Source organism: Danio aesculapii, chromosome 11 (assembly GCF_903798145.1).
Source record: "Danio aesculapii chromosome 11, fDanAes4.1, whole genome shotgun sequence".
In the NCBI taxonomy this organism is placed as follows: domain Eukaryota; kingdom Metazoa; phylum Chordata; class Actinopteri; order Cypriniformes; family Danionidae; genus Danio; species Danio aesculapii.
Window position 1 is genome coordinate 15,747,036 of NC_079445.1, and position 24,002 is coordinate 15,771,037.

A 24,002-nucleotide genomic window follows, 5' to 3' on the forward strand; every position below is an offset into this window, starting at 1 on the left:
AACTTATTCGTTAATTTTTTTTTTTTTGCAAAAAACACAACAACACATTTAAAAGGATTTTACATTGTGGGTGAATGTATACGTCCAGGTGTGCAAGGTAAATACGGATGCACATACCTGGAAAAATAAAATAACAAGTGAATTGACAGCAAAATAATTAAAGCTAGTTTCTTAAATAAGCAATTTATATAAGTAATCATAAAAAAATGTTTGACTTGATTTGTATTTGCGTTCTCGTTCTTGCTTCTATTTTCACTTCTAAGTGTTTCGTCACAACATGGCGACGCGCTCAGACGCCAGGCACGAATTAAACACTGAAAACACACAGGTACAGTACCTTAACCTGCTCACCGTCGATCAATTTTTCAAGATATCACATCATTAAAGTGTCTAACGTTCTGAAAGTCTTGCTGCACGCCCACGAAGGGAACCTGTCGTCAAAATGAGTGTTATTTACGAAGGAAGTAGCTTTAGCCCGCTAACCAGCAGACAAGCCAACTTACAAGCGCACTTTCAACTCATGTTATCAAAATATCAAGACTAATCATTGGGATATTCAGCAGCGATCTGATTTATTTATAGTGTTGACACAAATATGTCGGTAAGGATTTATGTATTGAAATGTTGATGAAATGATAGAAGTGTTGAATCCACGCGCGCGAGTGTGTTGAACAGGGTGAATGTGGAGTTAGCGAGTTAGCCTGAGGTTTACAGCTTTATCACTTTACGAATTTCATGGCGAGGTGATTATCTGTTGTAACATTTTATCAGAGATATGATACACTTCATAAATTGTCCTTTTAAACTTTTAATTCAGAGAAACTAATGAAAACATTGTTAGTTTGTCGCAAATTCTTGTGTGTCGATACTCAGTATGTTCAATATCATAATTATCTGGTGAATAATTTATATATTACCTACATATATTCTTAACATGTATTATGGAATATATTTTATAGATATAATAATTTAATATGCGTTATTATTAATATTTAATAACGTTAAGTTGTAAAGGTCGGTATCGACGTATTTTGTATTGCACAGATTACTAGTTAACACGTGCTTTGAATAAATGCCTCAGTGGTCAGATTTCTTCATGCTTTAAGCTGTTCCCTCATTTATTTAGCTTGTGCTGGTTATACCTTTCTGGCGTTGTTTTAAAGTCTATTGCGTTTACTGCGTAGACGACATTTTAAACCCGTGTAATACCAAAAATGTTCCCTAGGTAGGGGGCTTACTGGGATTTTAGACTGTTCAGCGTGTGGTTGCCACACGTGGTCATCTTCACCTCTATTTTCCTGTGTATATATGTTTTTAAGTTTGTATATGGCTGTGTTTGTAGTAAAGATATCTTTTTTTTTATGTGTTATGAGTCATTAAAGTGTCATTTGACATAAATGTTCATATTCCACTATATGCATTATTGCTGTCAGGGCACTGAAGGGATGGAGAAGATCATTGGGGTCTGTGGTTTAGAGGCCAGAGGACTGGTTGAAGGGAGCAGTTCACCTCCGGATGTGGAGACCCTGTCCCAGGATAACATGGTGGATTTTGCGGGCCTGGTGAGCAGTGAGGAGGAGAGAGGGGAGACGCCAGGACGAGAGGACAGCACCCCTGACCCCCTCGATGTGGAGCTGGATCCTAACGTTGAGAAAACCAAGGACCAAAAGGAATTTGGTTAGTGTTTGCCATTATATGAATTGCTCAGGTACAATATAAGAAATAGCAGAGTCCCATATCTTTAGCTGCCATTTGTTATTTTGTATTTGTGATGTAAAATCATTTGTTTTAGCAAGTAATAAGCAGCCAGTGTTCAAAAGTTTCTCCTTGCCTTAGTCAGATTCACAATAGTAAGCTTGTAATAATGTTTTCTAATTTGAGTGGCACTGATAAATAAGGGCTTACTGTCATTCGTATACATACAGAGTCCTGGCTAGCAGACTAAATGGCATGTGAGGATCATTTATAGCCTTTTTTCACAGCAGCTGAAATAATGAAACTTTCTTTATTTGAAATTGGAATAGTTTGACAATTACAAATTAGACAGTAGAAAAACTGAAATCTAAATGTAACGCTAATACATGCCTTATACACACATGCTGCATTTATCATTAGGTTGGGAGCACAAATTCGGTCACTGATGATTAGGCAGGGGGTAATAACCAGTTTCAAGGTTTACCGCTGTTTGAAAAAGTCAAGGTTTAAAACCGCTAACATTTTCTGTTATACCATTCCTTAGGTATATGTATGGTTTTACATCTGTGCTTTTGAAACTAATAAATATAGCAGAAGTCAGTGATTTATTTAAATTTTTTAGCCGGACATGTTTACTGTTACAAAATATTATAAATGTTTCCTGAAATAAAATATATTGTGTTCTGTGGAAGGAAAAAAAGTAGTTTTTTTACCCAGATATTTAAAAAGAACTCTATTTAGAGCAGTAATCAGAATACCGCGATATTTTTATCCAAGGTTATCATACCGTCAGAAACTGATGATCTTGGATTTGGTTCACTATACATTGGTACACACTGACTGTGACATGAGAACGTCCTCATTGTACAGTCTATAAACAACAGCAGAACTCTTAATATTTTTAATGTATTAATTTTAACATGTTTTTAAAAGTACATTATTTACATTTACATTTACATTTAGTCATTTAGCAGACGCTTTTATCCAAAGCGACTTACAAATGAGGACAAGGAAGCAATTTACATTACACATTATAGCTAAATCATTTGATTGTCTCACATACCAGCAACATTTCTACCATTACATGTTTACTAGATTTTTCCTAACCTATTTAGCTATCTTCGTTCATATTAAAAATAACTAAATAACAGATTCTTTTTAGAAAAACGTGTCTCGTTTGTCATTGTGTTTGATGATTTGGGTCATGTGATTTATATTTTGCACTTCCGAACATTCTTTAAGGGTGCAGGATTTTCACAGTGCATTGTGGGACATTTCAGTGCACTGTAAATGTCTTTTGCGATTGAGACTGCAATTAAAATGGCTGGCGACCTGATCAGCGCACTGACTACTGATTTGAGGGTGTTGATTGAGACGCACTCATAGTTAAGCAGTACTGATGTTTACAACTTGACCCACGCAAACACAGGGAGAACATGCAAACTCCACACAGCAATGCCAACTGACCCAGCCGGAGCTTTAACCAGTGATCTTTTAGCTTTGAGGCTTTTGTGCCTCAATGGCACCGTGCTGCCATTATTGTTATATATTGCTACATTTAATCACACTATTCACTTCTAAATAAAACGGAATAATTAAGGATGGGACTTTCTTTTTTGCATATCATTCCTTTGTAACAAACTAACAGTAAGAGGGCCGTGGCTAATAATATTGTAACTGAAGGCCCGTCACTCCAAATGGAGAGGCAAATGATAAGACTTTGATTGAAGATTACCAAAACAATTTTTTTTTTTCCAGCTGATTAACATGCACGGATTATTTGTTCACCCAAAGAATAACAATGTGTGCTAGCAAAATAAATATTGCAAGTTTTGATTGCACAGAGATGTAGACAGAAGCAGTTTAAGCAGTATATCTCCTTGTTTTGTAAAAGTATATACAAGTAAATAGTTTGTAAAAGGTGTAATCTTTTCTGTCAAATGGTTATTCTATGCATAATTCTCCCCTTTATTGTTGTAGGTAAAGAGGTTTTGTTGCTGATGCAGGCGCTTCATACCTTAGCCACTCCAGAAGAGAAACTTGCTGCCCTTTGTAAGAAATATGCAGACCTGGTATGTATTTGAGCATAGAGATATGATATTACACCACATTGGGTATTATATTTCATACTAAATGGCTTTGCTTACAGATTTCATCCAAAAATTAAAGGTCATATAGACACAAGTATACTTAATTTTTATTTTTTTAAAGAACATGAAAGGAATAGTTTGCATTACCTTCACAAAAGTGAAAAGAAGAATCCTACACAAAGCAATACTCTAGTTGTATTGTTTGTTGTACTGATTTATTTATTTATTTATTTTTAACCAAAACTGTTCCTAAAGACTTCACTTTTTTCGGTAATTGAATTTCAGTAGTTGAACTTGGTATAATGTTCAGGATGTTGTTTTTATGTCATAAATTAAAAATCTGTTGCAGTGCTTCCCACACATAGACTTTACTTGGGTGGGCTGTCCAGGTATATTAACAGCCACTCAAGTATATTTGGTCACATATTTTTTATTATTATCATTTTATTAATTTCCACTTTTTTTGTATCCGCTCAGTAGCCAAACATCCATGATCGATTAACCAGAAAAAACCCTACACATTTCCTACTTCTCGTTGTGTTCACGCAAGAACTGTCAACAATCTCGCATGCACTGCCGACACCCACAGAGATGCACCTTTTTGGGACTTAAAAATGCGTCTGGCTGGTGTTTCTAAATCTCCTAAAATGTCCGGGATTCAACTTTATGTTTTGCTTTCTAAGCCGTCGTTAATTGTATGTGTTTTTGCATTAAATTTTTATTTTGAGCCTGATTTACTTTCACTTAGCAGCTGACAGCACGTGCACAGCTGCAAGATCTAAGATCTAAACGACTCGGATAAACTTTTCTATATACTCAGAGAAAACGAAATTACATCTAAACTGGCTGCAAAATATATGTACAATGTTAGAAATGGTCAAATATTTGCCCTTTTTAATAATCTACACTTTTTATTCTTGTAATTATTATACTTCTCATAGTTTATTTCATTTTTTAATCCTTTGTCATTTACTTCTCATTTGTTTTATTTTTTTTATTGATGATGTTAATATATTACATATTTTATATATATCTAACATGCTTTGGCAAAACTGTACAAAATGTCAGCAGCAGATTTTACTTGTCAGTGGGTGCGCATGTCTCCTGAATAGAATAAAAGTAAAAGAAATAGTAGATTTCTTTTTATATTTCAACAGTCTTTAAAAAAAACTTCAACCCATTGAATTGAAACAGTGTATAGCAAAACAAAATATTGTTTAAAACTTTTTTTGTCGCATGTAGGTAACCATGTGCCATGGGTAATAGGTGTATTTCAGTCCAGTATATTTCAGACCTATAGGAAGCACTGTGCTGTAGTAAAGTTCTTTGGCTTCTTCCTTCTCCTTTTTCTTAACAAAACTCAGAAAGAATAATTTTTGGTCCACAATGCTGACATTTTAGTACAAATATAGAATGGCTGTGTTATGATCATGAAATAATTAGAAATGCTAATTAAGGGGCATTTTCACACTTGGCAGGTTTGGTTTGATTTGGGGCCGATACACAGTATACACCAAGTCAACGAAACCAAACTGCGTTGACATAACGAAATGTTCACGTCTAGGTCTGTCTAGACCAGGGGTCACCAACATGGGTCACCAGGTAGCCCGCGAGGATCACATGAGTTGCCCCTAAAAATAGCCCACCCTAGCGCCACTTACCAGTAAGCTGCATCTAATATTTTTTGTAGCTATTCTTTTTAAATTACACTTGCATTGGTGTAAATTTAAAAATGACATCAGGTTATATATATATATATATATATATATATATATATATATATATATATATATATATATATATATATATATATATATAAATTAAAAAAATATTTCATATTAGATCAGAGCTAGCTGGTCTCCACAGCAACCGTTGTAAACCGCAGTAAAGGGGAGGAGATGATTTGAAAACATGGCAGAAAAAAGAAAAAAACATCATTTCATAGTAAATAGGAGGATGAGTTCTTTTTTTACTTCATTTGGCAACAGCAATGCGGCACAATGTTGAGAGACATTTCAGAATGTGTCATGCAAGCTAACGTTACCATGCTAACTACCCACTGGGCAGCGCACTACAAGTGGAAAAAGTCAGCGAATTAAAGGAAGGTTTGTGAAAACAGCAGTTTTATTTCACGAGACCAGTGAAAACCCTTAAAAAGAAAGCCTTATTTAGAGCTACACATTTTTTATTAGAAAAACAAGGCATTTTCAGACAGGAAAGCAAAACTGTGCTTAAAGACCGAACGTAGAATATAGAGCAAACTTAAGCTCCACTCTCTCTGATGTCCAAAACGGTACAACTACATTGAGTGTCGGTTCTGTTAGAATTGCTGTAGATTTGGTGATTAATTTCAGTAAAATCTGAAAGTTGATTTATGTTACACAATTGAATGACAAACATGGTACATTGTAGTGCATGATTTGTTAGAAATTGTTAGTGGCTAGTGAAAATAGTGTAGAAGTAATAATTTCAAAATGTAAATACTTGCAGAGATTTATAGAAATATAGTGTTGCATATATGTATTGATATTTCTCAGTTTCCTACCTTGTTAAATCATTGTTGACAACTATTGTGAGAAATCATTAACATGATCAGTGCCTTCACATGATGAATATCATTAATTATTAATAATAACATACAATTAAAAGTAAATTGAGCAAATTTGTTATTTGAAGTGTGGATCAAACTGGTAGCCCTTCACATTAATCGGTACACACCGAACTGATGACAGCCTGCAAGAGGACGAGGCGACAGCATGGGTATCGTAGGTGCTAGTTGTTTGGTTACGGCTTGGAGTGTACCCTAAACAAACCAAAAACAGGACATGATGTGACTAAAAGTGTCAGAATGATCAAACATATCATTAAAGCCATGATGTTGCCCAGCACTAAAGGCATCAGAATTCATCTTCATTTGTGTGCCATTTAAGAATTATTGTCACTGTTTTGATCCCCCCCCTCCTTACACACAAAGGAAGCATGACAAAATGAACCAAAGAGAAGTGTGAACATTGCCTAAAAGTAACTGTCTCATCTTTCAGCTAAAATGTTTTGTTTGCCAAACTTTGGGTGTATCACTAAATTCTGGCATGCTTCTGATGCAGCTGGAGGAGAGTCGCACCATGCAAAAGCAGGTGAAGCTGTTGCAGAAGAAGCAGAACCAGGTGCTGAAGGAGAAGATCCACCTGCAGAGCGAGCACAGCAAGGCCGTCCTGGCACGCAGTAAACTGGAGAGCCTGTGCAGAGAACTTCAGCGCCATAACAAAACCCTGAAGGTAAATCCAGCAGAACTCTTGCACGATTGATGATGGAGGTGTTTCATGGGCTTTCACTGATTCAGATCATCATTGTGATGGCAGGAGGAGAACGCTCAGAGGTTCAGAGAGTATGAGGAGCGACGCAAGGAGGCAACTCTGCACTTTCAGATGACGCTCAATGAGATCGAGGCTCAGATGGAGCAGCACAACTCTCACAACAGCAAACTGCGCCAGGAAAACATGGAGCTGGCCGAGAAACTCAAGAAGCTCATTGAGCAGTACGAACTCCGGGAGGAGGTGAGCCAACATCTATCTGTCCAATATGCAGATTTGCTGTTACGCTTTGGTCGAATCCTTCAGTCTTCACATAATTATGATGTCATATTTATATTGTGGAATTAGCTAACATGAAACATCATGCAGTTTGCAACAGATTTCTTGTTTTCAGGATCTGTCTTCTCATTATTTGATGACATCATTAACTGTTCTGGTCTGTTCTTCGTACGTGGATGACTCTGTTAGCTGGATTTAATTATTGATAATTTAACAGGATCCAGGATAGATTAATTAATCAAAAATCATCTGGGATTTGTTGTCATAGCAACAGCTCTATAAGCTCAAATCTGCTCAGGATTAGATTATGTCGTTTCAAGAGAAGGTGATATTGAAACTACAAACTACTTATGTATTTATATAAGAGTACTTTATTAAATTGGGGAAAGTAACAATATTGCCAAATTATTATTGTTTTTATAAGTTTATGTTGTGTAAAGGTATGTAATCTACACTCCAATTAAAGGTTCACAAACTATTATAGGAATGATACATTTTCAAGGGGTTCAAAGAGAAAATCTTTGTACATTTAGTACTTTGTCTAATTTGACTAATATGTACAATTAAGTTGTTTCTCAACCACCTTCTTGGAGGACCACCAACTCTGCTCATTTTCCTTGTGTCCTTAACCAAACACACCTGATTCAGATCAATAGCAGAGACCGAAAGACCTGTAATGGTGTGACAGACAAAGGAGACATCTGCTGCTTTCTAATTTGCATACTATTCGTCCTAAATAGTATTTGAAAATAGAATTAGTATGTCCCAGATCGTAGTATGTTGAAAAGAGTATGCCAAAGGTTGCCGGATGGTTTACTATTTTGGGTAAAAAATTTAAGTGTAGAAGCGTCCATATTCTAACCGCTGATATTGCCCACAATACATTGCACGTTGGATGGGAATTCGATTAGAACTACAAACATGATGGACGTGTGAGACCAACTTAAGTAGAGAGGCTTTGGTAAAGATGTTTGTATGACTGTTAATTAATCTCTAGCCCACTTTAAAAAATGTAAATAGCGTTTTCTGTGTCATTTAATCTGCAACAACAATAATACAGAATTTATATAAAGACATGTTTGGACATTAATTTCTGAATGCATAATTATCCAAAGAACTGAGGAGATTTCTCTGCATGAAAGCCTTGTGAATGGGAGGTTAATCTGCTGCTGCTTCTCCAGTAAGGTAGGAAATTAAAAATGAAAGAGATGTGGATTTTTGTCGAGATGATTGACAGGGCTCATAACTAAGCAACACAATGATCTGTCAACGAGGAAGTAGTATGTCCCAAAACTTGCATACTCTTCTGTTACACACTTAAAAGTATATACTTTTCTTTCACAAAATAAGTACATACTTTTAGGGCATAGTATAAGTATGCGAATTGGGACACAGCAATCCAAAACATGCAGTGCTGGTGGTCCTCAAGGAATGTGGTTGAGAAACGCTGTAATAAGATACCAGTATGGACCTCTTAGATACAAATGTGAATTTTGAAACTGCCCCCTACTGCCCCAGCTTTAGAACAATTTTTGGAGTGGATGGTAATAGACATGATTAATATTCTCATTGAGAGATTTGCTTATGAAGGAAAAATTACATAATTTACTGGAGTCAAATATGCAGGTGATTAGATGCAGTGCAATAGATGCAGACCACTTCTCAAATATCAAAATGCTTTTTTTTTAATGCAAAATCAATATAAATAGCCAGTTATGCCTCATGCCATGGATTAAGAAACTTCAGAAAAGTTAGCTCTTGATAAAAGTAAATACTCTTGAGCCATGAAAAAAATGTTATTATTATTTTTTTATTAACATTAATAACAGGGAATACATTAAACATTAATTTGTACTAATATTGTGTGACCTGAATACCTGAGCCATGAAAATGTAAAGCCTGTACAAATAGACTACAACAAATGTGGAAAGTGTTTAATTCATTACAAATTAAATTTTATTTTGCTCAAATTCTTGATAATCAAATATTAATCAGATGTTGTCATTCCACTGTCTTGCCGCCAGCCGTTCACTGCGTTGATGATCATGATTTTGAGGATCATTAGATCTGTTCATAACAATCATGAGCAAATGCTAATACTAACAATCACATTTTAATCATGTAAGTCAAAACATTGAAGAACAATAGTTTTTTAATACTAAAATGCAACGCAAGGTATAAATATATGATTTAAAAGTAATTAATTCATGTTAAAAAACATTTTGGAAAAAATATATAATTGTTAGGATGCTATACTCCTGATATTTTAGTAATGATGATTTGGACGAACAGTGTCCATTGGATGGCTTTACATTTTATTTGCTTGGTGCCAAACACGTTCTAGTTAAATTAGCTCATGTCACATGCGCAATCTCAAATGAAATCATTTTGATGCAGCTAATTTCCAGCATTGATTCACTTTATCAGGCAATACTTGATTATAGTCGAGCTTGGATTTTTAAGGTGTAATGTAAAAACAGAAGCATAGACATGGATGAAGCACTGCTCACTCGAAAGTTACATTCAACCAAGCAGGTGTTTGTTGGTCATTGGATGATTATTTTTTGTAGTTGTTGTCTTAGGTTTTGGAGGACTGACAGCAAAGTTTTATTTTTGTGGATCCAATTAAAGCTCAATATGTTTCTGTTCTTTTATACTCTGTGTAGAAGTAAAATATTGCTTATAAATGGAAACATTTTTAAAAGCATTAGCTGCCATAAGTAAAAAAAAAAAAACAGAATGAAAACTAACAAAGTGCAGTAAACACCAGTGCATTTATGACTGAGATAAACTAATATTACAAGATAACAATAACCAGTTTATAATATCAAGCAGCATGAGACTGTTTTTGTGTAATGAAAATTACTGGAAGCAGCTGACATTAAGCTGGAAGAAAGCAGTCTATTTTAGGAATAATAAGTATATATAAATAAATATATAAATATATATATACGTAATAATAAGACATTTGTATTTACTCAGCACACAGACAAGGTGTTCAAACACAAGGAGCTTCAACAGCAGCTGATGGACGCTAAACTCCAGCGGACAGCCGAGCTGATGCGAAAGGTGGAGGAGAAACAGCAGAGAGAACGAGAGTTTGTGAGTATCCTTCTCATAATCCTAATCCTGTTTGAGCCTGGCGCAATCCTTAAGTATTAGTGCCTACAACTACGGAGCACAATAATATGTTGATAAAGTTTCTCCAGACAAATAATTGAAAGCAGTGGCAACGTTGCTACCATTCTACAGATAGTGGCATCAACACCTTTATTTTAGTTGGACAGCACGTGTAATATTTATATTAAATGTTTTGTCACTTAGAAAAGCATGTTTAACCATTCAAATGACCAGTAAGCTTGAGTTAGGGATGCACAAATGGTAACATCTGAAACTAACGTTATGTTATGTTATGTTCATGGCCTGACATCAATTTTTTTGATCACCAGCCACTGTGGCTAGTAGTTTTCCAACGTTACTCACCATTTTCACTAGCCACAATTTTGTTGTTGGGAAAATATATTTATTATGCATAAATGTGACTTTGGCATCCTAAAATTACTTGATTTTAATTATGTGTTATGTCCACATGCCTCCTCATTCATTTAACTTTTTTGTGTGTTGTGACCTTGCTCAATGAGGATAAACAAATGTGTTGGAGTTTCATAGTGTCGCATTGCAATTAGTTTTATTTCACATGACTTTTTAGAGCTTAACACTAAGAAGCTACCAATTGTTTTCTCTATCCTCACCAAACTAATTATTTCTTTGCCACAAATTTTAAATAATGTGTCAAAACAAGCAAAATGTAGCTGCATACGTACACTTTTTATTCAACAGAAATGCTCTTTAAAAAACAATCGACATTTAAAATAAATTACTATACACTATAAAAACTATACACAGTAGTCCGTCCTGGCTGATGGTCCCAGATCACCAGTTAACTATATGTAAATGGAGAGTTAATCTTCTATTAAAGCAATGTTATTGTAAAGGACGATAATTAAACCATATTAATAAAAATAACTAAGCAAAAGAAAACGTGAAAAACATTTTGTGTGTGATAATGAAAGGATGATCGTGCGCAAACTGTTAACATATTAATAATCTGTTCAAAGAATAGAACCGCTGCTGCTTACAAAAAATCCCAAGCTCTTGAAAGGAGCAGGACTGTAGGTGCACGAGCACCATCGTTTTTCCAGTCTATTTCAAAGAGAACTGACCACACCAGTTGAGTTTTTAGGCACGGTTGCTTTGCACAAGGAAGCGAGACACGGGAGCTTTTAAACACTTGCGTGCATCACATCAGCTGTGCGCCTGATCATTCTCTCATTTGGTATTCACTCGTGCTCGTGCAAACAGTTATCAATCAGGCTGGTTCTTGGTTCTAAGATTACATTTGCATGCATATTGACAAACGGTCATAAACTAAAATTCTCATTTTTAGTGATGAGCCAGCACTGGCAATTTAAAGTAGCTTAGTAGCTAACCCACCACAGCTGAAATCTATCCACTTTATGATTATATTATATTATATTATATTATATTATATTATATTATATTATATTATATTATATTATATTATATTATATTATATTATATTATATTATATTATAATATATTATATTATATTATATTATATTATATTATATTAACATTTCTTACCTTTGTAGGTCTTATCTATGAAAATATTAGTCTAAAGTCATATAGTATAAATAACAACAATATAAAACCAGTTACTGGGGAAAAAAGTACTTAAAAAACTAACAAAACAATTTTGTGGCAAAGGAGATCTTCTTCACCCAATTTAACAACATTTTTTTAGATGTATTTAAAAATCAACTAATACAAAGGACAAATCAAGACAGGAAAAGCTCTTTAATGCAATTAAAATAAAGACAAAATATAAAAATTAAAACTAAACAGCAATTCGGTTTGAAAAATGATATACAAATGCACAAAAACTGATGTTGCTTAATAAATAAAAGAATGTTGAAGCTTGGTTGACCTTGACACCTACAGATGAAAAAAAATGTTTTCACCAATCTTCAAAATATTATCTTTTATATTCAACAGAACAATCTTACGAAGTTACAACTTCTAAACAAATTTAAGTTGAAATCGAAATGAAATGAAGGTCCACAAAATCCACCCGTTTAGTCTCAGTCTGGAGTCCACCATTCATCACAGTGGCAGTTGCTGGTGTTATGAAATATAAAATTAGCCATTTTTGTTCTTTGGCACACAACTGAGCCAATCACATCAACACTCTGGAGCTAATGGAAAATGTATTTCACCATAATACTGATTAGTTTATTCCTGTAGTAACACCAAAGTGTTGGGTTTTATACTGAGGGAAGTGGTGGAATATCTAAGTCATTCTAGAATTGTGGTTACCTTCAACATTACCACATTAAAAAGTCGTCTCTAAAAATAATGTATTATAATAATGTGTATTTAAGGACATGTCTTGTAATTATTCCCCCAAAGACTACTTTTTTTGACTAAATCATACATTCTACTAAAAGAAATGTCTTTTTTTTCATCTTTTTTTTTATACAAAATTTAGAAATTTTTACTGCTATCGAAAAAAAAAAATTTTGCATGAAACAAAATCAGTAATACACACACATTCATTTTTTGAAACTATAATGTAATGAAAATGCATAAAATTCTCTTTTAGACATGCCATATGCTATTTAGTTTGAGGTTAGCATCTTGAGCTAAAGCACAAAATGGTGGAAAAGGTCAACTGTTATTGGCAACTCTGTTGGTGGTTTGAAAAGTTTAACACTAAGTAAAACAACAATTAATAACAAAGTCACTTGCTTCGCCCAAATGCATAAATGTTGGTTTCTATTTTCTGTTCAGCTCTTGAAAAATGCAACGGAGTCGAGACACAAATGTGAGCTAATGAAGGAGCAAGAGCATCAGCTAAAGCAGCAGCTTACTTTGTACATGGACAAGTTTGAGGAGTTTCAGACGACTCTCGCTAAGAGCAACGAGGTCTTCACCACCTTCAGACAGGAGATGGAGAAAGTGAGTGTGGGATGAACAGCAGAAGTCTTGGCTAACAAAATGCATTTATTTGATCTAAAATATTTTTATTTACCATCACTTCATTCTTCAAAAGTCATTCCATGAGTGCATGTCCACCAAAATGTTTTTGTTTTCACAAGCTAAGCACTTTTTTAGTCAGTGGAAGCACAACATTTTTTTAAAATGTACATTTTCAAACGTGAATCTCTGAGTATTCTGCATTTTTTAAATGCTCCGATTAGTAAAAAAGCTTGTATCTGAGTGTTTTTTTAGAAGATCGCTGGTGTTTTCAGCTGCGTCAAAAGGCTTTGGTGGACATGCGCTCTAGTGTTGTCATAAGTATTGAGATTGGTACTGAAATTAAAAAAAACATCAATTTCTTGTTAAAATTTGAGTGTTGTTGAGCGAGTACCTGAACACCACTGACTGGCCATTGTGTCGATCAGCTGGACTGTCTATGAGCTGATGTAAGAGTGTTCCGCTGATGGATCAACAGATCTTCGTGGCTTTGAAATGTTCCAGTGTCTGTAAATCTGTTTCCACTCTCTGAACAGCAGTGAATTGATGACCTTCACAGCCAATCACAGGCATTTATGTTGAGCACGTGAACACAATGGCTAATCAGCAGTGTTTAAGTATGCGCTCAACAGTGCTCAAAAGTGACAACACTAAATTGCGCCCCAACATGCTGATTTGCTGGAAAAAAATATTTAATTCTTTTGTGATTCTTTCAGAAACATTTATTGGAAATGGAAATATTTCAAATGAATAGAAAGACTGACTGTTTATATTAGTCATCTAACACTTACTTAATATCACACTTAAAGAAACACAAATTATTCAATTACATCATTATCATAATCTTCAGTTTGATTAAAATTACATAGATGTGGTGTTTAAGTTTACTTACAAAAACAAAGTTTATTATTTATGTAAATAAAATAGTACAAAATAATAACATTTAAATTGGTTTTAAAAAAATCTAAGTTTTAATATCTCTACATTTTCAGCTTCACTGAAATGATCAGGCCTGATTATTTGAAGACAGAGTTTGCATAAAAATAAGATGTTTTCTTGATTTGAAAGGTGAAAGGCTTGCTTTGCTTGACATGTTTTTATTTTCTGTGACTGATCAGATGACGAAGAAGATCAAGAAGCTTGAAAAGGAGACTACGCTATGGAGGACCAAATGGGAGACCAACAACCAGACTCTACTGCAGATGGCAGAAGAGGTGAAGGGAAATAACACATGCAGCATTTTTCTACATTTCTAAATTCAAGTTATGAATTTATGAGTGATTAGTTGAATGTTTAGGTGTGTCTGTATAAAAATAATTTTCTTTGTGTAAATGTATAATTAGCACTTCTTGTGTGTGCTGCCTTGTTGAATTTCTGAATGCCTCCTTAGTTGTAAGTCGCTTTGGACAGAAGCATCTGCTAAATCACTACATGTAAATGTGTGAAGGTCATGTGACCAGCAGGAAGATCGCAGCATCTCATTTCTTACAAGATGCATTCAGTGTTCTTGCAGTGTTCTAAATTTCGTTCTTTAACGATAACTTGGCAAGACCGGTCACCACGAGACGGGGAGTCCATTCTCTGCTTACCCGGTATTGAAAAGTCATTTGGCCAAGTGATGATCGTGTCAACCAATCAACTCTCTGTGGGTTAGCGCCACCATACCAGATTACTGTGCTGGGTACCAAAATAGTAGTATGATACAATTCACAATGCCACATTTACAATTTCTAACAACGAAGTAGAAATAATTGGATACCTGAACCACTCAGTGGAAACGAGCCATAACAATAAACTGCTGTCCGAGTACTAACTTGGGGCCCGATCACACAAATGCACTTTTTCTTTTTGAAAATGCGAGGTGTACTGCCTTTTTTATTGACGAGAAGAAAAAAAAAGTGCACTTTTTATGTCGCTTGGCAACAACTGAATCAGCTCCGTATTGTGCACAAGTGTTGCTGTTGATATTATTATAATTTTATTATAGTGGTCCCTTGTTTATCAAGGGAGTTACGTTCTAAAAATAGAACCCGCGATAAGCCAAATCCGAAAAGTAGCCCGCTTTTATTTTATTCAATTATTATAGATGTTTTAAGACTTAACACACTTTTCTTAGACGGGCATTAATATTTTCACACTTTTCTCACTTGTTTAAACACTCTCAAAGTTCAAAGCTTTGAGGAAAAATAAGTCCAGTTATTACAGTGAAATCAAAGATCAAAATCTGTTGTCAGGCGCAAACATTCATCGCTGTCAACAAAAGGTTTATAAAGCTTTTTATAATGTTGGCATTTAGTGTAATGTTCTTTTCCCTGCAGTCACTGATCCATAAAACCAAAGCAGATCCCATCCTTAAGGGGGTTGCACACCAGATGCGCTGTGCACATGACAGCTGGAAGTAACACACACCGGACAGAATATGAACAGTGTCCTGAGTCGTAGCTGGGCACCACAGGCAGCCGCCGACTTGCGGCACTGGTGTGCGTATCCTGATATAAGCCTATGTTTACAATTTTAAAATGCAGGGTGCTGTGTGGCGTGCAAACCCACTTTACAATGGTATTGCTGGGGGGAGTTACAACCCTTTTTGCATGCTTGTTGAAACTCACACTGATAGTGATCCAAGATTTATGTTAATTTGGCAAGCTGAACGCATTCTGTACTGTACAGGAGACATGGGGGAGATTGATTGACAGTGGTCTAAATACTAAATTAATTCGCAAAACTGCTAGGCGAAAGGTGAACTGCGTTATAGCGAGGGACCACTGTATTTAATAATATTCAGAGATTTAAGATTTGTGAAGTCATACAACACCGGATAACTCGAAACAGCAACTACATGTGTCTCTTTCATCTTCAAAAGTCTCCGTAGTTATCTTGACTACACAAACACTGCTTTTATCTCAGCGGAAACCCCGCTTCTGCTTTCCTTTGGAGAATTAAAAATACGCGACTGACCTGCGTTTTTTCTGCTCACAGTTTTTTTTTTTTATCGGTTGGGCTGATAGACGATGGCCATGGGCTGATAGACACCATGATGCTAAGCCGGCATCGCAATCCTCCGCCCCCATCGCAAATCCGCTCGCAAAAGATTTTTACCCACCAAGTTTGTCGACGCCATTATAACGACACAGATCACTCTGCCTATTCATGCCAGAGTCCCGTGGAAAAAGTGCTTAAGAGGTGGTAACTTGTGTACAACTTATCTTTATTTATTTATGATTTGGTTATGGTTAAAACTAAGACCATACGTGTCAGGTAGTTGAAACGATAGGCTACAAATAATTAATTCGTTCTGAATTCATTATTCATAAATAATTAATTCACCGCCGCCTATGATGACGATGTCATCGTCCATCGCAATGTTTCATATTAGACATTGTACGATGCCAAATTGGTCGACATCGGACAACCCTAGTGGACGCACCATGCACAACAGCAAAAGCGCAAGGATCAGTATGCGGTTAGGATGCTTACATGCTGTGCAGGCCTCACAATGTGTAAAACGCTCATGGCCATTAGTAAATCATTCAAAAAAGGCTCCTCTCAATGCAAAAAACATGTAAGGTTTGATCGGCCACTTATAATGTCTTTTTAGCCCTAAACAAACAACAAAAAAGAAATGAGCTGTGAGTATATCAGTGTCTTTACTCAAACCTTTGAATATGTCAGAATTGGTTTTAAAGCTCCGTTTTCATTTGTCTTATAGAAAACCGTGCGAGACAAAAATTACAAGGCCCTTCAAGGTAAACTGGAGCGTCTAGAGAAGCTCTGCAGGGCCCTGCAGCGAGAACGCAATGACCTGAACCAGAAACTCCGAGCACTTCAGGGCCCGACAAAAGATCCTGAGGAAGAGGGTACGGGACCTCCTGATCCCCAGCCGGAGGAGCTGTCCAACCCAGAGCTGGAGAGAGAGGTGGAGGGAGAGGTGGAGAGAGAAGTGGAGGGAGAGATGGAGGCTTTGGTGCCTGAAACAGAGAAAGTCGGTCTGCAACCTGACGATTCAAGCAGCACATCATCCAGACAGCTTATTGACGACTGAGCCTGGCCTTCTGGTGGCCTTTCTTTTTTTTGTGGAGGTATCTATTTTTGTCTAACAGCTATTATCATAAAGTTTGAGGAAAAAGCAGGACATTAGTGAAGACGCTAACTGCTCTATACGTTGATAATCCGCTTTGTGGCGAGCACTTTTAACTCCCTATTTTCTATCACATTGTATTTTCGTAGGAAACGGTCATGTGGTCCAAGGCGGCCGCCATGCAGCTTTGTTTCGTATGTTTTCGTTTTTTCTTCCCCGATTCTGTCGTCGGCTCTTTCCTGCTCAGCTGTGCTATGGTTGCACGTTTTGGTTTGGTTTAGTTTGTTTCTCTTTAATAAAATGTAGCTCTTCGCTCTGACCTCTAGAATCTGAATAAATCATTTTGGATGCATTTATATATTGTTTAATTTTGAAATAAGCGTACATGGTCAACAAGCTCTAGATGAGCAGATAACCTTGAGACTTGAGTAACAGGGCATTAATAACAAGAGAAACAGAGGTTAACACACACTCATCTACTCATTGGCACTTTGAGTCTGATCCGACACGGGTCTGTAGTAAGATTTCTGTTGATTCCATTGAACTGGTCTTTATAGGAAGATTCACATCTTGTAAATTAGAGAGGGGTCAAGACTCCTCACCGCCTGCGGCTGGTTTTCATTTGGGAATCTGATTAAGGGCTAGTATGACTTTGAAAAAGGCTGCTACATCTCCAACAATTATGTGAAATATTAGAACGGGGCCAAATACTCATGTCACTTTTTTTTCTTAAGTTTAAGAACTTTCTATAGGAGGGAGTACATTTTTGTACCATGAAAAGTGCATATATTAAGGATGGTAAAATTCCACTTGGGTTTGTATTCATTAAAATTCAGTTAAACATCGCATTCCTAAGAGGCGCGATGGTTGCTTTTCTTGAATCGGGGATTTTAAACTAGCTGGATTCATAGTTTAATTTGACCAAACCATTGAATCGATCAGCTTTTTCTCCCCAAAATATAATTTTGTTTTCATTCGTTAATTTCCCAGAAGCTTTCCTTCAGATTTTTAGAAAAAGGGCATATTTATTTTGCTGAAAGGATGAGATTTAGCTAAGAATCTCCCTTTTTGTTTGGTTTTATTTAATTAATCCTGATGATAACGATTGTTTGAATTCAGTTCCTTTTTCTGTTATTTGCAATATTTTAAATGGTTCAGTTATAAAAATCATAAAAAAGTAGAGTCAGTCTAGGCCGTATATACTTGCAAAATAAAAAAAAGTTTTGTAATTGAGCAAAATATAATAAAAATAAATGCAAATCTACAAAAACCGCAAAGCAAAGGTTAATTCTTAAGAAATAAAAAATAATTTTGCTAACAAAAATTTTAAAAACTGCAAAAGGGAAAGGAGGTTTTAGAAATAAAAATGAAATTTGCTAACAAAAAAAAAACTATGAGTTATTTATGCAAATATTTTAGTTTTTTTCACTGCTACTACTAGTTTTATTAGTAGTTTTATTAGTTAAACTTAATTTCCCTTTTGCAGTTTTTTTTATTTTCGTTGGCAAAATAATTTTTTTTCTCAAGAATTAATTTTTGCTTTGCGATTGCTGGAGATTTGCATTTATTTATTTTTTGCTTAATACTTAATTTTTTTTTTGTTTTGTTTGCAAAACTTTTTTATTTTGCTAAGAAATATGGCCCTAGATTGACTCCATAATAAACCAACCAATGTGACCGTCCAAACCTGTATGACTGACTTCACAGAAAAAGAGATTTTTCAACATATTTTCTTTTTATGTCATACATATTTGGAGTAATATGAGGCACTTTCATTTTGTTTTATATTTTGGGTGAATTAGCCAATTTAGAATTTTTTTTTCACTCTTAAATTTGACCCAGAATTGACTACAATTAATTTCATATTTTAAAAAGAGGCCTTGACGTGTTTGATGCTGAATGTGATTTCTCTCTTTCATTTCTTGAACATTGTAATGAACAAGAATAAAGTCTGTAATTCGATGCTCAAATGTTAAAAGAGCTGCAAAGATTCTCAATGCTGTTAATGTGAAACTGTCTGTGGAGAACTCAACTGAACTGATGAATGTAGAAGTTGCCAATCCCATGTCTACAAACGGGCAGCCCTTTAAGATCTGATCATTCTCACACGTGGACACACAGGGTCTAAAAACACTTGCCAGCCTCCTCAGGTCCATTCCAGCATCTGCCACTGTTAATGTCCTGATCTGGCCAGTACATTCCTGAACGCCAAATCCAACACATCCTTCAGATAATCTACTTGTAGTGGAACTAGGCACATTTTTGTAATAATGTTATGGAGGCATACAAGAAACTATTTTTGTGAGAAACTCGCTTGTTCGAAACATGGGCTGAAATAAAAGTCTGAATGTTTAACTTTGCCAAACTAAAACTCAGCAGAATGGTAGATCTTCACCACTTTTCTAAAATCTTGTACCTCGTTTTATTTTTCCATTGTCTAAACTTGCTTCAAATGATGGATAAGAATGTTGATGTTTGTTCTAACAGCATATGTTTCATCTTTTCTCCAGAAGTGTGAGCATTTTTTTGGACACATCTGTAATTGGGGCCATGTTCATTTGAAATTGTTGGTGTTTTGGTACTGTCGCTTTGTATCGCTACTGTTGCTTTTTTTTTTTCCCCCGTTATGCCCCGGTTCGATTCTCAGGTTATGCAAGAAATCTACCTCTTTAGGTAAGACGTACTGTGAAAGATGCTCAAGAGAGCTTTTCTTTCTCCCCCAGCTCAGCCCGTGACCCCTCTGAGATTGTACAACGCTCTTGTAGTTCTGTCTTGCTTTTCAATAAAATATTTTGTAGAATTTTCTTTACAGTCTCATTTCTTGTCACCATATTTTTAAGTCTACAACATACAACTTGAAATAAAAATGCATATGGCTGTGTTTCCATCTAGAAGGGCTCATCCCTATGCCATAATCCAGTGTTTCTCAACCATGTTCTTGGAGGACCACCAACACTCTCTCCTTTGTCACACAGGTCTTTCAGTCTCTGCTATTGAGCCGATGATCTGAATCAGGTGTGTGAGACATGGAAAATGTGCAAAGCTAGTGGTCCTCCAGGAATGTGGTTGAGAAACATTACCCTAAACACTTCAAAGAGATTCTGAATATAGTGCAGTTGTGACACCAAACTTATATGCAAAGGATCATGGGTGCTTGAAGGGCTCTTCAAGGTGGCCTGTTTTGAGCACTTCGGTTTGAAATGACTCATTTCTAGATAGTGGCCAGGATGGTTTTTTCTATAAAAATGAATATACACTCACTGAGGAATATGTCCAGCACCTTGTTGAATCTAAACCACGAAGGATTAAGGCAGCTCTGAAGGCAAAAGGGGGTCCAACCCGGTACTAGTAAGGTGTACCTAATAAAGTGGCCAGGTTGTTGACATTACATTGCATTTTTACTGTGGCACATGACAAAAGTAAATATACTTAGTATTGTCGTGATCATTAAAAATGCAGCAAATAATTAATAATTTCTTTGTCTCCCTTGAACCTCTCATTTTTTCAGCCCAATCTCAAAAATGTCTGATGATGTGACTGTCTCAAGCATAGTTCAATAAATTAGAGCTCTTGTAAATTAAAAAGAAAATCATAAAATCATACCCAGTGCTAATTTTACAAGTGGCACTTTAGTAAATGCCAATATTTTCAAAACATAGGAGCTTTTTATGTTTTGTCTCTGAACATGTCCTCTGGTGAGACGCTGTATGCTCATTTGAATCTGACAGTTCCATGGAAAACTTTAATTGAAGGACCACTTTAAAGATCATGTGAGTGAAGCCCACCTGTTTATGTCTTAGAATTTGTCTTTAATTTTTTTGGCACCATTACAAAAAATTACGTTTTGTTGTCGTTTGGTGCGACACCCCTATTTGTTAAAATGTATTAAAAGTCTGACAAGTCATGGAGAAAAAAAATATTAGCTATTCATAATTTTATATAAAATGATTCCCTCTATATGAAGATAATCTTCCAACGATAAAGATAAATCTCTCTCACGATATCTGTATATTATTAAACGCTGTTTTTCTTAATATTTGCTGTCACACCATAGGACGTATTTAAGGTACAATTCAATAAAAATATACAAACAACAAAAACAAACATTAAAAGAATCTATAGTTAGTGGACCCTATATTGTCTCCAACATTTACCCTTTAATGGCATTTGCTATGCACTTTTGAAATACAGAGTAAAGCATTTTATGATCACCTGCATGATTTGCTTTTGGTCATCTGGGTGCTGAGGCATGAACTCTAAAAGACCCCTGAAGACTAGACAACAAAATGTTAACAGCAAATCTTCAAGTCCCATAAGTCATGCATGTTCCTAGTCTGCAATGTTCGGATTGGTAGCATGCTGAATTTACATCTACTCAAATGGCAGCAAAACATTGACCAGAACATCACACTCCTCTGCTGGCTGGTCATCTTCTCTCAACGTATGCCATTGCCATACATGTCTATGTAAACAGCAGACATGTTCACATGACATAAACAAATAAGGACTCATCGGTCCAGGTAATCTTCACCCACTGCGCCAAGGTCCAGTTCTGATGCTTACATTTCCATTTTTGATAATGGCTATGGATCATCACGTTGTCACCAGAGTACACGACGCAGTTTTCTCTGATAAATTCATGGCGACATCAATTTTATAACACGTTCACTACACACATTTTTTTTTTTTTTACTTCTGCTGCTTGTTCAAACTACTTATTTTAAATGAGTTGAAACAAGTTTATGTTGAATCCACTTAATAATTTTTTACAAATTTAAGTTAAATTAATTGATTTGTGCTGCATGGGAAAACAGTAAGGAATTGTGTGGAACCCAGCATTTCTTTACAGAGTAGACCTCGGTTCCTTTAAGTCTGCAGCCATGCAGAGTTTAGTTCCAACCCTTCTTCAACACACTTTTCTGTAGGTTTAAAACAAATCTGAAAGATCAGAGCCACAGCCATCCACAAACTGAGTTTGACGCCTGTGATTTAGACCTGTTGGCTTGGTTTAGACAGATACTCTAGACCAGGAGTGACCAACTCTGTTCCTGGGGATCTACCTTCCTGCATATTTCAGTTGCAACCCATATCAAACACACCTGCAAGGATGCTTCTAGAAAGCCTAATAAGAGCTTGATCAGCTAGCCCAGTGGTTCTCAAAGTGGGGGTCAGGACCCCCCCCGAAGGGTCGCGGGACAATGAAAAGGGGGGGGGGGGGGGGTCGCCTGGTGTTTCCAAAAATCTATTATTTTTATTAAACCATAAGAATTACCATATTTTATCCATAACCTACTGAAGAGAAAAAAATAGTCATTTATAGTTACTATATAGTTACTATTGACCTTATTCTTCAATGCGGAAGTGTGCGCGTTTTTGCGATTGTTTTAGAACTTCCGATTCAGTTGCCTATGGGAGAAATGACTAGGAATAATAAACAGCAAAAAACGGTCAAACTACCTACTCTACAAACAAGTGTTTGCATGACTATACAGACAAAGTAAAAATAATATAATAAGAAAATATCAGTTTGCAAACACCAAGCGGCAAAACGAGCTGTTTTTAAACGTTTAAAAATGAATGGAAGTGAATGAGACCGGAAGTTTCGAGCCAAAATGATTCAAATGGCTGTGCCCACTCGTACGCGGAAAATAAGGTGAATAGTAGCTTATGGTCATTGATTCTATTGGATTGCGATCCCTGGGGTAATTACATTATATTAAAGACACAGCAATAGCTTCATATGCAGCAGAATGATTTCACCAGGTTAAACATTCTGGCCCATTTACAGCACTGACATACATAGACTTGAGTCTATTGGTGTGTGTGCGCCATTGCATGCAAGGTTTCAGTATTTATAACCACCTCATAGGATATTGGGGTCGCAAGTCACTGGCATTGTCATTTGGCGGTCGAGGGCTGAAAAGTTTGGGAACCCCTGAGCTCGCCTAATTGTGTCTGATTTGGGTTGAAATTAAACTTTGCAGGACACCGGCCCTCCAGGACCAAGTTTGGACACCACTGCTTTAGTCTTATTTTAAGCACTAAGATGAAGCTGCGGTCACACTAGAGTTTGAGTGTGCGAAATTCTGTCATACGGCGCTGCGAAAAGGAGCGAATTAACAAGATATCAGACATTTAAAAAACAAGCGATTGCTCCATATTTTAACATTTCTGTCCAGAGAGGTCATGTTTTGATGCTCGATTGGTCTCACGCAGTCAATTATGCGATTTCGCAGGTCAGAGTTCACCAAGCTTGAACTTTCCAACGCAGCAATACTTGACGCATGAGCTTGCGTTTCCGGTCTGACGCATTCGCGTGCGTATGAATGGAAGTCTATATGGAGAAAAGTCCAATGTGACCACAGCTTTAGTTCATGGATCTCTCTGTTAACAAGCTGATGATCTGAATTAGGTGTGTTAAGGAAGACATACAAAATATGCAGGTTGGGGGTTTCCGAGGACTGGAATTTGGAATCAGTGCTGTAGACCAAG

At 36.0% G+C, this 24,002-nt stretch overlaps 1 protein-coding gene across 1 annotated transcript; it reads left to right on the forward strand.

Moving 5' to 3' along the window:
• The first annotated feature begins 274 nt into the window (after positions 1-274).
• Positions 275-20,315, forward strand: txlng (taxilin gamma). The gene is made up of 9 exons (XM_056468350.1): positions 275-328; positions 1,434-1,677; positions 3,676-3,767; positions 6,890-7,060; positions 7,145-7,339; positions 10,358-10,477; positions 13,247-13,414; positions 14,551-14,646; positions 17,142-20,315. Exons 1-9 carry the CDS (start codon positions 278-280, stop codon positions 17,472-17,474), a joined length of 1,470 nt encoding a protein of 489 aa, XP_056324325.1. The 5' UTR covers positions 275-277; the 3' UTR covers positions 17,475-20,315.
• Positions 20,316-24,002: the final 3,687 nt, after the last annotated feature.